We start from the raw sequence: 14,065 nt of genomic DNA, 5'->3' as shown, positions 1-14,065 counted from the left end.
TCACGTCCATGATTAGCACAACAGACAACACCCCATCCACCCCCTCGTGACCAGGCTGGTAGTTCAGCGTGGCAACACCCACAGCAGCATGCTCCCTCGTCCAGCTTCATGTTTCGGCCTCCACCACAACAGCAAAGTCCCACACCGGTTTTCATGTTTCAGCGACATCCAGCTGGTATGTCTCTTCATATTTATTCTTTTGGATATTAATTAAGACTACATATTTATTCAGTATTTATGTTCCCTCCTGCAGGATCATATGCATATCAAGAGGCGTCGGCGTCCGGATCCGAGTGGGGGAGTAAACAGGAAGATCCACTATCACAACACAACATCTGGATGGACATGTTTTCGATTCCTTCACCAGGACCCACACAAGATACACAATATGACCAAGATGAGTCCGAGATTCCTCTTCGTAACATTAGGCCAACCCACAGGTGGGGATGGAGTACACCTAACACACCGCCTGAGCGCCTAGGCAGACGCCGTCAATGACACTTCTATCTAATAATAAAGACATGACTATCCAATTATGTATGAGAGAAATGTCCATTCTATGTATGGGACAAATGACTATCTAGTTATGTATGAGACGCCGTTAAAAAATGTTAGTTAGGTAAAAAATATGAATGCATGCACCTATCGGCTTACCAACACCAATTAATACTAATTAATCGCTAGTAAGTCAATTAGTGCTAATTAGTCATGGCTAAGTCAATTAGTTCTAATTAACAATTGTTAAGCGGACTGGAGCGATCTTAGGAGGGCCAAGAGGCCTATCGACTTAGCCAAAGCCGACAGGGACTAATCGACTTCGAAAAGGCCGACTGGATCTAGTTGGGTTTGGCTAGACCGTATTATTTTTAAATTATTTTAAACCTACACAATATTTTTCCAATTTAATAAAAAAATAGAAGAAGGAGGAGCATAGCAGCAAGCGTCCACTGTACACATGGATGCATTCTGAGTGCTCACTAGCTGACAGTCACAGAGATGCTTCATCACGTGCCCGCCCCTGCTATGCTCTTTCGTGAATCTTCTCTCCTCCATCTCTTTTTCCATCTCCTCCATATACTAAATAATTACTCCATCCCTAAATTGTTAGCAGCTAGCTAAAAATTGAAATGCTTCACTAACTCATCACGGCCACTATAATTGTTCACGGTCCAGTCCACTGTACACATGGATGCATTCTTAGTGCTCACAGTCAATCACATAGGTGCTTCACCACGTGCCACGCGCTTCCGTGAATCTTCTCTTTTTCATCTTACTAGTTACCTGACAGCTACTGTAGCTAGCTAAAAAAGTTATGAAATGTTTTAGAGTACTAGCTTTTCACCATGAGTGCATTATGAAGGAATGCTCACGCTCCAGTGATCCTGATCCTGTCCAGTGCAAGAAGCATCCAATGATCCACCCATGGCGTGGCACTGGCGTAAATAAAATAAAAGCATCAACTTTACCTCTGCTGAGGTGAGGAGTGAGGACAAGCAAGTGGCACTGCTCACTCCCCACCTTCACCTCACCACCTCACTGCCCAGCTCAGTCTCAGCACCGAGCTCCGCTCCGAGTCAACTGACTGACGCTAGCTTGGTAGATTAGATGGATCGGCAGGGGCAGCAGCACCGGCTGGTGACGATGCCGCCGTCCTCCTACGCGGGAGGGGGAGGGGGAACGGGGGCCGTGGACGTGGTGGCGCGGGACGCGGCGGCGCAGGCGCTGGGGGCGGTGGTGCAGCTGCACTTCGACAAGACGGTGGAGAAGAAGCGGAGCGCCGACGCGCAGAAGCAGGAGCTCTGGCGCCTCTTCCTCGCCTTCTTCCTCTTCCTGGCGCTCGTCCTCTCCGCCGTCGCCGGCGGGGCCCGCCTCCAGTGCCGCCACCTCTGGGCCCCCGCCGGCCTCCTCTCTCTCGCCCACCTCGCCTTCTACGCCGCCGTCGCGCACCACCTCCGCTGCCTCAACGGCTTCAGGTCCTCCCCTCCCTCCCCATTGCTGTGGTTGGGTTCCATAGATTCGATCTGGCTGAGCTGAGCAAGAGCAAGAAAGTAACAATGGTGGGTGGGTGCATTGCAGGTACCAGCGGCGGTGCCACAAGCTGACGCTGGCGCTGGCGGCGGACCGGCTGAGGATGCTCAAGTCGGCGGGGGAGGTGGTGGCGGCGGCCGACGTGGAGGTGCCCTACCAGGAGCCGCACGAGAGCTACCTCGCCAAGTTCAGGCGCAGCTGGGCCATCCACTTCGCCTTCCTCATCGCCACCTTCGCATTCTCCGTCGCCGCCGCAGTCGCTGTCCTCTGCTTCTAGCCCTATCCCATTAACCCACCATTAGCTTCTTCTTCTTCTCTCTGCTTCTTCTCTTCATCAGGATTGGTAAAATCAAATCCATTGTGCTGTGCTCTGCTCCTTGTCTTTCCTAGCATTAGCAAGCGAGCAGCACCAAGAATGTCCTGGGCAAATTGCTGTTGCCCGCATTGATTAAGAGCACCAAGAGTGAGTGAGATCTGCTTGCCTGCCTACATTAATGTCAAGGATCTTCGTTGGTGTCATGCTCATGATTGCGACCGACTCTGCTTTGCTTTTGCTTTTGATTTGCTTTCGCTCGGCCAAATCATCAATCCACCATGACAACGCAACTGTCCATGTCAATCACATCGCATCAGGCATGTATGATTAATTGTACTACCATCTGATATCTTATCCAAAATGTACACTACAGTAAGATGAGAATCACATTCACATCTGAGAGCAACACTGGAAAATACGTAGCAAGGAAGCTTCCATTTCATTTCACTGCTTGATGTATGCATTCGAGAAAGTTCCTTTTATTTCCCCATTTCGAAATCAAGAGATGATATGAAATAACCATCTGGATTTCTTGTTACAGCTTACAATGACATGTTGTAGTATAATTTCGTATTGCTACATGTTACAACACAATCTCCTTCCATGAAGTCGGAGCTTGGCTCTGTTGGCTGGCTCAAATCTCTAGTGAAAGAAAACGAATGCTGAAGAAAGGAACAAACAACAGGTGGGTGCAGGGAAGAGCTCTAGCTCCGGTTCAGGAGCCCCCACTCCCGGCAAGAGATGGAACGATTTTCTTGCCAAAATCACGCGCTCGACTCTGACATGGAGGAACGGGGTTATCACGCAGTCTTCAGGACGGTACAGAGCGAGTTGTATGCATTGACGCAGAGCTTGAACTTCTCCTCGGCTACCGCCTGTGCACAAAACAAATGTAGGGAATGGACAAATCCTCTGTTAGTATATGGATATGCATCTCTTGTTGGTTCAACTTTGAAACCACCTGTGAAGAGCCCGGATGCTTGTCAGGGTGCCACCTCAGAGCAGACGCGCGGAAGCTGCACCGAGTAAATCGGGTAAACACCAGCAGAGTGAGTGGTAAACAAAATTTTGCAAGGGTGGCAGAGACAAGCAACAATTTGAGGAGGCATGCCAAAAAACGGAATCTCACGCTGTTTTGACATCATCTAGGGTTAGTGGACCACGAGGTGGCAATCCAAGGGTGACCCTGTGCGCATGTGAGCCGACGCCGGCTGCCTCACAGGTGTCGTCGTCGTCGCTTTCGTCTTCGCTCTCAACTCTTTGTCTTCGTGATTCACCAGCCCGTCTGAATCCAAACGATGAATCTCTGAAGTGAAAACCCTCCCATGATGCATGGGACCAGGTAAAACCCTGGTGATGCTCACCAAATATGGTCTCAAAAACTTTTTCAGGATTCACATAATGGGCTTCATAGAAAAAGTTGTAGAACTTCGCCTTGTCCTTTTTGTCTGCACAAAAATGCTCATCTAAGTTTCATAGTATGAAGCTACTTGAAGTGATCTAGATGGCCAGCATCACAGATCCATGCTATAATCCATGAAAGTTCAATAAACCACTCCTATCAAGCAGCACAATCATTTACTACAGGAACAAGCCACATAATGTAATCAAAAGGATCGGAAATCATATACTCCCTCCGTTTCAAAATAAGTCACTCAACTTTGTACTAGCTTTAGTACAAAGTTAGTATAAACTTGAGTCACTTATTTTGGGACGGAGGGAGTAGTTGGCTTGTAGGCTGTATGTAGAAGTTGTTTGCCCTCAAATGTGACTGTGTAAGATATGCATAAAAGTCAATAGCAGACCATGCAAACAGCTCGATAGAAATCCTGTGGGAACCACTAGAGTGACATACAATATAATCTACACATAGCAATTCAGAATCGCTAAATGATCACATGATATTCCCAAGGCAGCAGTGCTCCAAAAGCAAAATATGCACCTATTTTGTGCTAAGATAGAACAATACCTTTTCTTTGATGGTGTACTCCTTGTCGAGGTTTTGTTGAACTGTGATCCTGTCTTTTTCTGAATGTTTTGAATCGTGGAATATCATGTGAATTAGCAAAGCTGCCCGTACTTCCATCCTACAGGAATACAAGTGCACTGTAGACTTCAGGTACACAAGCCATAATAAGGCCCTGTTTCTTTAAAAAGTCCTAGGACTTTTTTTAGTCCCAACTAAAAAGTCCCTAGTCCCTACCCGTTTCTTTCCAGGGACTAAACAGGGACTAGAGGTCATTAAATGACATGCAAAAAGACCATGTTACCCCTAGCAATGTACTAGAAGTTATTAAATGACATGCTAAAAGTAGGGGTATTGTTCGAAGAAGTGCCAAAAAAGTCCCAAAAAGACCCTCCCATAGGGACTTCTTCCTTTAGTCCCAAATACTCCCTTTTAGTCCTTTTAGTCCCTCCTGTTTCTTTCACGTGGGACTAAAAGGGACTTTTTTTAGTCCCTACAGCAAAAAGTCCCTGTAAAGAAACACCCCCTAAATGGATGGTGGGTGTTTTCTGCCAACTCTTATGCTTGCAGAAATAAACTTTTGCTTTAATTATCCCAGTCAAGGAAGGATAAGAAAGTTCATATGAAAACTCGAACAGAAATTTCACCTGTATATGAGGTGTTGACTTTCCATACAGAAGGTAATTTTTCAGGTCCTTCTTTCCTTCTGCTCGTTTTTGACGAACAACGTATCTCTCATATTTCTGTTGAAGAGTTATGACCCATTAGAACTATCTCAAAGCATCACAATTGTCGAATGCTACCTAATCATGGTAAGGCAGCTACTAAATAAACCATCAATTACAAACCTATAACTGTTTTCTTTCTGCCTGATGAATTGACTCATTGAGTTTGCTTTGGCTACTAAACACATGGCAGTGAACCAAATGCATAACACAGTTAGAGGCGCTCAACTTCATTTTGACAAATCAAATTGTGGTATGTAGCTATAAAACCTTATATGCTACCAAGTTTTTAGAAAACCATGGCCACGAGCTCTATGCAACTGTATGAGAATGCAAGCACCCTGAGGAAAAATATGTAGTAAAATACTATCTCTGTTCATTAATATAACGGTGCTCATGTTCCCAACCAGTCTCAATTTGTACTGCCAAAACGTCTTATATCAATCAACAGAGGGAGTACATTTCACTCTGTTAGTATAACTCCATGCAGTCACTGGTATTACCACACCGAGCATAGTTACCGACCATCTTGCAAGCTGCAACAGGCATGAAGTTAAGCTGCTGATTTGAGCTTCAAGTGCGTTTGACATTAATGGTGGCGCTCATGTTCCCAACCAGTCGAGATTACAGTTGAGAGATGTGTCCAAGCATACCTTGGATAGCTTCCGTTCCCCATGTTCATGCTGCACAATGAATTGGGAGCAGGAAATTATAGGGTCAGCATTTAAGCTAAACATATATGGAAAAAAAAAATACGAACATGAGCGATGCTGTAACTTGTAGTAAATCAATATGGATAACCCTGGTGTGAGACCAGGAACAAACTACTGTACATGTCAAAATGAAAAGAATCGCGGCTGGAAACGGGAAAAGAGGGGGGGATTGAGGCACTGCGGCCGGACCTTGGAATCGAACTTGCCCTTCCACTTGGCGGGGGAGGCGGGCGTGGAGTGGAACGACGCGGCGGCGCAGAGGTGGCTCCGCAGGCCGGGGAGGCCCTTGCTCCACGGGGCGGCGGCCTGCATCTCCGCCGGCGGAGGACGAATCTCTCGCTCGCGCGGAAATGGCGATCCGGGAGACGAACGACGAGGATTTAGCCTCCCTCCCTCCCTCCCCTTGGATTCGCCTCCGCCGCTGGAATTTTAGGCAAGAAAGGCCGCACCTTTCTTCCCTCCGCCTCCGCCTCCGCCGCTTACGCCGGCGGCCGCTCCCTTTTTCTTTTCTTTTTTCAGGGGAGAGAGAGAGAGAGACGGTAGAATAATGTTGGACGGGCTGCCGAGTGGATACTGTAGATTAGGCCCAAGTCAAGTATCCCCATATTTCTTCTTTTATTTGATTCGTTGTTTTGCTAAAAAAATTCAAAATCCTTGCTTATTCTGAAAAAAGAAAAACGCTCGAGTCAAATCGTGTGATGCGTCCAGAGATCGATCTGATCTCAGAGAAAAAGAAAGGCTGAGGTATCTATCCATGTCGTCGTACTTGTCGTCGAACCGCAACCTCCCTCCCGGAATTCAAATTTAAACTTCCGTTGAATGGAAAAGTTAGCAAAATCATATTGAAAAATCATATGTGTATTCTTGAGTCCATATTTTGGACTTATACAAGAAAATCAAAGTAATTCCAAACATGAGGCACCAAGACTCGACCCCGAACATGGAGTTTTTAGGTTTTTACGAATCCCGAAAAGCATGAAACTTTGCATGGTTTCATCATACGATCCGTGTAGCACGTGTTAAAACATTAAGAAGGTTTCTTAAAACTTATGACATACATTGCTTGGAAATCAAATCAACTCCAAGGAAGAAACGTGGTTTCAAGAGAAGACGTGTCTAGTTTGAAGGCGAAGCGACCGATACTTCATCCATTGACATTGAAATCTTTTCTACACTCAATACAAACCATTACATGATCTATGTAAAAAATTGGTATCTTTCATAGTACTACGTTTTTATATGTACACCATTAAATGCATTTCTAGCCATTTAACGGATATAATTCAGATTTGCACTCTAAGTGCTTGAAATGTTTATCAAAACTGGATTAAAAAAATCATATTTGTGTTCTTGAGTCTATCTTAGACCTCATGCAAGAAAATGAAAGTATTTCCAAACATGAGGGTACAAGGCTCGACCCCGAACGTTAGTTATTTGGTTTTTTAATTCCGAAAAAATCAAACAAACTCCGAAAAGCATGAAATTTCGCATGGTGTCGTCATTTGATCCCTGTAGTGCATGATAAAAAACTGAGAAAGTTTCGCAAAATTTATGATATACAACCTTTGGAAACCGCACCATCTCAGAGGAAGATACGTGGTTTTGAGAGGGAACGGGTTTATTTCGGGGCGATGCGACCGATGCTTCATCCGTTGACACTATACTCTCTTCTGCACTCAAGATACACCATTACGAGATCCATGTGAAAATTTGGCATTTTTTAAGTCTGATTGCTATATTCAATTCCTTAATTGCATTCCTAGACATTTAACGAATATAAATGAATTTTGAACTAAAAATGGTTGAAAATGCTAAAAAAAATTGGATTTAAAAAGCATATTTGTATTATTGATTCTATATTTAAGCTTTATACAAGACAAAGAAAGTAATATCAAACATGAGAATGCCAAAACTCGACCCCAAACAATGAGTTTCTCGATTTTTGTAATTTCAGAAAATTCAAGCTAACCAGTGTTTGTTCACAAAAAAACCAGAGCTTTCTAATGATTTTTGAAATGTTTTTTTATGTTATTTTGATCAGCAAAGGTAGCACGCAATCTACTTAATGCATACCTCCTCCCTATTGGTTAAACACTTGTCCACACGATGGATCACATGGCAGGTGCAGCACCACGCACAACTCTATAGCGCCATATGCCCCCACGTTCCTCTTTCTTTTCTTAGAGCATGTCTAGTAGAACCCTCAAACCCTTAAATCTAAAACCAGTTTTAAGGGTTGAGAATTGGTCATTTTTGACACTTTTAAGGGTTGAAAAACAAGGGCAAAGACTAGAACCCTCAAACCCATCCCTTATAACGGAATATTCCGTTATAAGGGTTGGGTTTGAGGGTTCTAGTATTTTTCCGTTATAAGGGTTGGGTTTGAGGGTTCTAGTCTTTGCCCAACCCCAACCCTTAAAAATTTCATTTGGCATATCACAATTTTCACTAGAAAAACACAATAAACCTTCAAACAAACACGGAAATAAATATCATTGATGCATGGTTTAATAGTTTTTACATCACACAATCATCATCTTCCCCCTCTCATCGGCACCATCACCAAAAAGTTGCACTTGGCGCCATTTCCTAGACCACTTCCACGTCCATCAAGCACCTCCATTGTCGCCGGTGGTGGAGTCTTCCACACCGCCATCGCCACCACCACTCATCGGAGTGTCACCTCGAAGAGTAGAGGACCACCACGGAATATCCTCTTCCTCTCCGTGATGTCCTCCTTGTAGTCCTTCCACCATTGCAATTGTTCTTGATCCATGTCCTTCTTGGACATCATCATGTGCTCATTCTCTTCCACCATGAGTTCCAAAGGGTTCTAGAGGCGGAGCCCCGAGGTCCACCTCCGTGTCTTGGAGGAGATCCATGAACGAGGATGGGGTTGCCGTTTCCTCGAACACCTCGTGCACGGCGGGAGGAGGTTCGTCGACGGCGGCGGGCGGGGCCGTGGGCTTCTTCTGCGCCGCGAGCTTCTTTCGCGCCGGGGACGAGCCGGCGACCTTGGAGGAAGCCCCTCGCGGACCACGGGAGGACACCTTCGGCCGGCTCTTCTTGGGGGCGGGCGCGGCGGCGAGGGCGGGCGCCGGGGCGGGGACGGGGGCCGGGGCGGGAGCCGGGGAGGCGGCAGGAGGCGGTGCGAGGCCCGCCTGCCGCCACTTGGCCCCGGCGTGGGTCGCCGCCACCACGTCGGCCACGGTCGGGTGCAGGCCGGGGGCGGGCGCGGCAGGCGCGGCGGCGGGCGGGGGCGCGACGGCGGGGGAGGCCTCCATGGCGGCGAGGCGGTGGGAGGAGGCGGCGGCAGGAGCCGGGAGGCGGGACGAAATCCCTCCCGCGCGAGGGTGGAACAGGAGTGCAGGTTGGGGGAGTTTTTCCTCCCAACCCTCACTTCTACAGGTTGAGAAACAGTTTGAGGGTTGGACCTCTAAATTTTTTTACGGGTTTGAGGGTTTAGGGGTTCTAGTCAACCATTTTTTTCCAATAAAAACTGTAAAAAACGGTTATTTTTAAGGGTTTGAGGATTTGAGGGCTCTATTAGACTTGCTCTTATCTTCTCACAAACCGAAACACAAGCAAATCCTCCCAGCCGCTCGATCTCTTATTCTTCCGCTTCGGCATGGTCGGGTTGCACCTCTCCGCCACTGACGCCGGCGGGCGGGTCGCCAGTGCCACCTGCGACGCGACTGCCCCCACCAACAAGCATCGGCATTCGTCAGACAAGCACATCTGCGAGGAGGCGGTGTGGCACCACGTCGCCAAACAACCAGGGACGGAGCTCCCTTGTAGGCAATGGGGTCAATTGACCACAGTAAAATTAGCAACTCCTTCACTAATTTAGCACTAATCATTACTCATTTATAAATGATGACCCCATTATCATAGACATTGACCCCATTAAGCTTTTTTTTTTCAAGCTTCGTCACTGCAAACAACAGGAGCAACATGCACACACATGCTCGCAAGTGGCAAGCCAAGCGTATTAGAGAATTAGAAAAATCTAGAGTTAATATAGCTGACAAAATCAAAGAAGCTAAAAAACAACACGATGATTTGCTTTATTGACTAATGCCGCTGGAGATAAGTCTCCCTTGGATACTTCCTGGGCACAGGATGAGGAAATAGATGATGATAATCTTACTGTGGTGAGATCAAGAAAAAAAGAGAGGAAGAATGTGCATGTGGTGATTGCGAAACCTATGACTAGAAGTGAGAAGAATAAAGTGAGTGATGTTGACCATGTCTCCTAGTAAACCTAGCAACAAAACTCACTCACCCAAAACAAAAGAAAAAACGATTAGTCTCTTCTGGACTTGCAGGGGGTGAGTAAAAAAGGGATGGCAACCTGTCTATCTGATTTAATCAGGGTCTATTGTTAGGATTTTATTGGCATTCAGGAGACAATAAAAAAGACTTTTCCTTTAAGTTCATGAGGAAATTTGAATCGGGTGAATATTTCTGTTGGAAGTGGGTACCTTCCAATTGGGAAAGCAGGAGGCATTCTCTGTGGTATAAAAAATGATACTCTCGATATCAAATCTTATGTGACGGGCAAGTATATCATGAATTTTGAACTTCTTGAGAAAAGTAAAAACCTGATTTACTGCATGCTTGTGCTATATGGGCTGCGCACAAGGAATTTCACTAGTAGAAAACAAGGCTATCGTTTCGGACCTGACCAGCCCATTAGTCCCGGTTCTTCAAGAATCGGGACCAATGGGGGGTATTAGACCCGGTTCGTGAGCCCAGGGGGCCGGCCGGGGCCTCGTGGGCATTGGTCCCGGTTCGTGTGGAACCATTTGTCCCGGTTCGAGCCACGAACCGGGACGAATGGTCCTCGCTGCTGGCCCACAACCATTGGTCCCTGTTCGTAGCTTGAACCGGGACAAATAACTTGCCTACATATACCCACTGTCGCGGCAGAGCACTCCACAGTGCTTTGTTTTTGTCAAGCCGGCGAGGGCATTTGGGTGCTCTGTTCACCTCCTATGCACATGAGGTCTTCGATGAAATGCCCGAGCCACACTAGTTAAGATTTCTCCTCTTGAAACTCGACTTAGCTCCGAGCTCCATTTTCAACGAGATTTGTCCCTGCCCCGTCTTCACCGCCGTCGATCGCCCGCGCCGATCTCGTCATCGGCACCACCGTGGTGAGCCTCTTGTTCTTATCTTCTTTCTGAAAGAAAAAAATTCTGACTTCAGATAGATACTTGTCTAATTTTCTTACTTTTATTATTCCTTGTTATTATATAGTGCGATGGTTTTGGTATCTGCCCCCGTCGGCCCTCGTCCTGTCTATGATTCAGATGTGGTATATATTATCTTTTCATAACTATTTGGTTCATTTATTGTTTATGACAATTATGCCGACCAATGTGACATAGATTTTATTTATCTAGGAGGTTGTTGAACCGGAAATTCCAACCGACCCTATTATCGAGAGGTTAAATTTAGTTGAAGAATAAAACAATTACTTGAAGGAAAAAATAAGAAAAATTGCGGAGGAGAAGATGATATTGGAGTTGCATGTTGCGAATGTCGTCGATGATCACAAGATCAAGATGGATGCAATGCGGTTGAAGATTAAAAAGATTAGAAAATATGCCATTCATACCGAGGCTTGGTATCATTATGCAGTTGGATCAGTTGTTACCTTGGTTGCGGTTATGATCGCATTTGTTTTTGCATTGAAATGTTTTACATAATTTCAATGTATGGTTTAATTAGATGCTCTGGAGAGTTCAAATAAGTTTAAAAAATTGAAATCCCTTTGTAACAGATGAGTTTCCGTATGAAACCTTGATACTTCAAAGGAGATTGTCCGTTTTGTACACGAAGTGCATCCAGTTTTTGCCGTAAGCCTCTCTACTTTCTTGCACATGCTATGTGGGTAAATGATGATACCATGCCAACTTGGAACCTTTTGAGAGTTCATTTCAAATGCTTTTCAATTTCATGGTCTTATAGCTCAAAATAATCAGTAAATGCATGAAAAATAACAAATGAAGTCAGAAAGGGTTGTAAATTGATGATGTAGCTTTGAATGGTGCATTTTGAACACATCAAAACAAGGGGGTTCAAATAAGTTCAAAAAAATTGAAATCTCTTTGTAATAGACGAGTTTCCGTATGAAACCCTGATACTTCGAAGGAGATTGTCCGTTTTGTACACGAAGTGTATCCAGTTTTTGCCGTAAGCCTCTCTAATTTCTTGCACATGCTATGTGGGTGAAATGATGATACCATGCCAACTTGAAACCTTTTCATAGTTCATTTCAAATGCTTTTCAATTTCATGGTCTTATAGCTCAAAATAATCAGTAAATGCATGAAAGATAACAAATGAAGTCAGAAAGGGTTGTAAATTGATGATGTCGCTTTGAATGGTGCATTTTGAACACAGAAAAACAAGGGGGTTCAAATAAGTTCAAAAAAATTAAAATCCCTTTGTAACAGACGAGTTTCCGTATGAAACCCTAATACTTCGAAGGAGATTGTCTGTTTTGTACACGAAGTGCATCCAGTTTTTGCCGTAAGCCTCTCCACTTTCTTGCACATGCTATGTGGGTGAAATGATGATACCATGCCAACTTGAAACCTTTTCAGAGTTCATTTCAAATGCTTTTCAATTTATGGTCTTATAGCTCAAAATAATTAGTAAATGCATGAAAAATAACAAATGAAGTCAGAAAGGGTTGTAAATTGATGATGTGGCTTTGAATGGTGCATTTTGAACACAGAAAAACAAAGGGGCTCAAATAAGTTCAAAAAAATTGAAATCCCTTTGTAACAGACGAGTTTCCGTATGAAACCCTCATACTTCGAAGGAGATTGTCCGTTTTGTACACGAAGTGCATCCAGTTTTTGCCGTAAGCCTCTCTACTTTCTTGCACATGCTATGTGGGTGAAATGATGATACCATGCCAACTTGAAACCTTTTCAGAGTTCATTTCAAATGCTTTTCAATTTCATGGTCTTATAGTTCAAAATAATGAGTAAATGTATGAAAAATAATAAATGAAGTCAGAAAGGGTTGTAAATTGATGATGTGGCTTTGAATGGTGCATTTTGAACACAGAAAAACAAGGGAGTTCAAATAAGTTCAAAAAAATTGAAACCCCTTTGTAACAGACGAGTTTCCGTATGAAACCCTGATACTTCGAAGGAGATTGTCCGTTTTGTACACGAAGTGCATCCAGTTTTTACCGTAAGCCTCTCTACTTTCTTGCACATGCTATGTGGGTGAAATGATGATAACATGCCAACTTGGAACCTTTTCGGAGTTCATTTCAAATGTTTTTCAATTTCATGGTCTTATAGGTCAAAATAATCAGTAAATGCATGAAAAATAACAAATAAAGTCAGAAAGGGTTGTAAATTGATGATGTGGCTTTGAATGGTGCATTTTGAACATAGAAAAACAAGGGGGTTCAAATAAGTTCAACAAAAATAAAATCCCTTTGTAACAGACGAGTTTCCGTATGAAACCCTGATATTTCGAAGGAGATTGTCCGTTTTGTACATGAAGTGCATCCAGTTTTTGCCGTAAGCCTCTCTACTTTCTTGCACATGCTATGTGGGTGAAATGATGATACCATGCCAACTTGGAACCTTTTCAGAGTTCATTTCAAATGCTTTTCAATTTCATGGTCTTATAGCTCAAAATAATGAGTAAATGCATGAAAAATAACAAATGAAGTCAGAAACAAAACAAAATAACATAAATAAGTAATTTGAAACAAAATAATATAAACTTTAATAAAATAGATAAGTAGGAACAAAAAAAACTTTAATAACATAAATAAAATTTGTGAAACTAAAATTATCAAAGTATTTTATGTTCAAAACATTATAAGCAACTTCTAGTATTATTGAAACTAAAATTATATGAAATTCATGTAACTAAAATTATCAAAGTATTTTCTGTTCAAAATCATTAAAGGCAAAAGGAATTTTCATAAAAAAAATTGTTAGAAACTTTAATAGCAAGAAGAATTATCATGAAATAAAATTAATAAGTAATTATAAACAAAATAAAATAAAATAAATAAGTATTTTGTTGTAAGTAGAAACAAAAGAAAATAAATAAAGCAAAAAATAAAACAAAAAAACTGGGAAAAAATAAAAAATTTGCTACCAACTAGGCCACCACGGCTTGAATACGATCAGAAACCCATCCATGGGCCAGGATTCAGGCCCGCAGTAGGCCTAGAAGGCCCATCAGGCAAAGCAGTAGCAAGTAGGCCCGTAAGCGTGCAGTGGAGAGGAGCTCGAGAGGGGTGCGGCAGTGGGGCTTATAAACCACTGCGC

The 14,065-nt window shown here is 43.8% G+C and overlaps 2 protein-coding genes across 2 annotated transcripts; one reads left to right on the top strand and one right to left on the bottom strand.

Annotated features, from left to right (window-relative positions):
- Positions 1-1,227: 1,227 nt before the first annotated feature.
- LOC123428505 lies at positions 1,228-2,547 on the top strand. Its single transcript, XM_045112724.1, has 2 exons — positions 1,228-1,973; positions 2,077-2,547. The coding sequence occupies exons 1-2, from the start codon at positions 1,606-1,608 to the stop codon at positions 2,303-2,305; spliced, it is 597 nt and encodes a 198-aa protein (XP_044968659.1). The 5' UTR covers positions 1,228-1,605; the 3' UTR covers positions 2,306-2,547.
- Positions 2,548-2,807: 260 nt separating this feature from the next.
- Positions 2,808-6,320, bottom strand: LOC123428504. Its single transcript, XM_045112723.1, has 7 exons — positions 5,938-6,320; positions 5,689-5,718; positions 4,958-5,053; positions 4,314-4,431; positions 3,474-3,792; positions 3,306-3,360; positions 2,808-3,219 (listed from the first exon to the last, which is right to left on the bottom strand). The coding sequence occupies exons 1-7, from the start codon at positions 6,058-6,060 to the stop codon at positions 3,145-3,147; spliced, it is 816 nt and encodes a 271-aa protein (XP_044968658.1). The 5' UTR covers positions 6,061-6,320; the 3' UTR covers positions 2,808-3,144.
- Positions 6,321-14,065: the final 7,745 nt, after the last annotated feature.

Source organism: Hordeum vulgare, chromosome 2H, assembly GCF_904849725.1.
Source record: "Hordeum vulgare subsp. vulgare chromosome 2H, MorexV3_pseudomolecules_assembly, whole genome shotgun sequence".
Classification (NCBI taxonomy): Eukaryota; Viridiplantae; Streptophyta; class Magnoliopsida; order Poales; family Poaceae; genus Hordeum; species Hordeum vulgare.
This window is presented reverse-complemented; position numbering and strand designations above follow the sequence as displayed.

Bases quoted from the DNA above. Each gene is read 5' to 3' on its own strand.
- LOC123428505 (XM_045112724.1), top strand. From the start codon at position 1,606: ATGGATCGGCAGGGGCAGCAGCACCGGCTGGTGACGATGCCGCCGTCC. The intron at 1,974-2,076 runs GTCCTCCCCTCC...GGTGCATTGCAG, and splicing joins CGCTGCCTCAACGGCTTCAG to GTACCAGCGGCGGTGCCACA.
- LOC123428504 (XM_045112723.1), bottom strand. From the start codon at position 6,060: ATGCAGGCCGCCGCCCCGTGGAGCAAGGGCCTCCCCGGCCTGCGGAGC. The intron at 3,361-3,473 runs GTGAGATTCCGT...TACTCGGTGCAG, and splicing joins CTAGATGATGTCAAAACAGC to CTTCCGCGCGTCTGCTCTGA. The intron at 3,220-3,305 runs GTGGTTTCAAAG...TTTTGTGCACAG, and splicing joins AGCATCCGGGCTCTTCACAG to GCGGTAGCCGAGGAGAAGTT.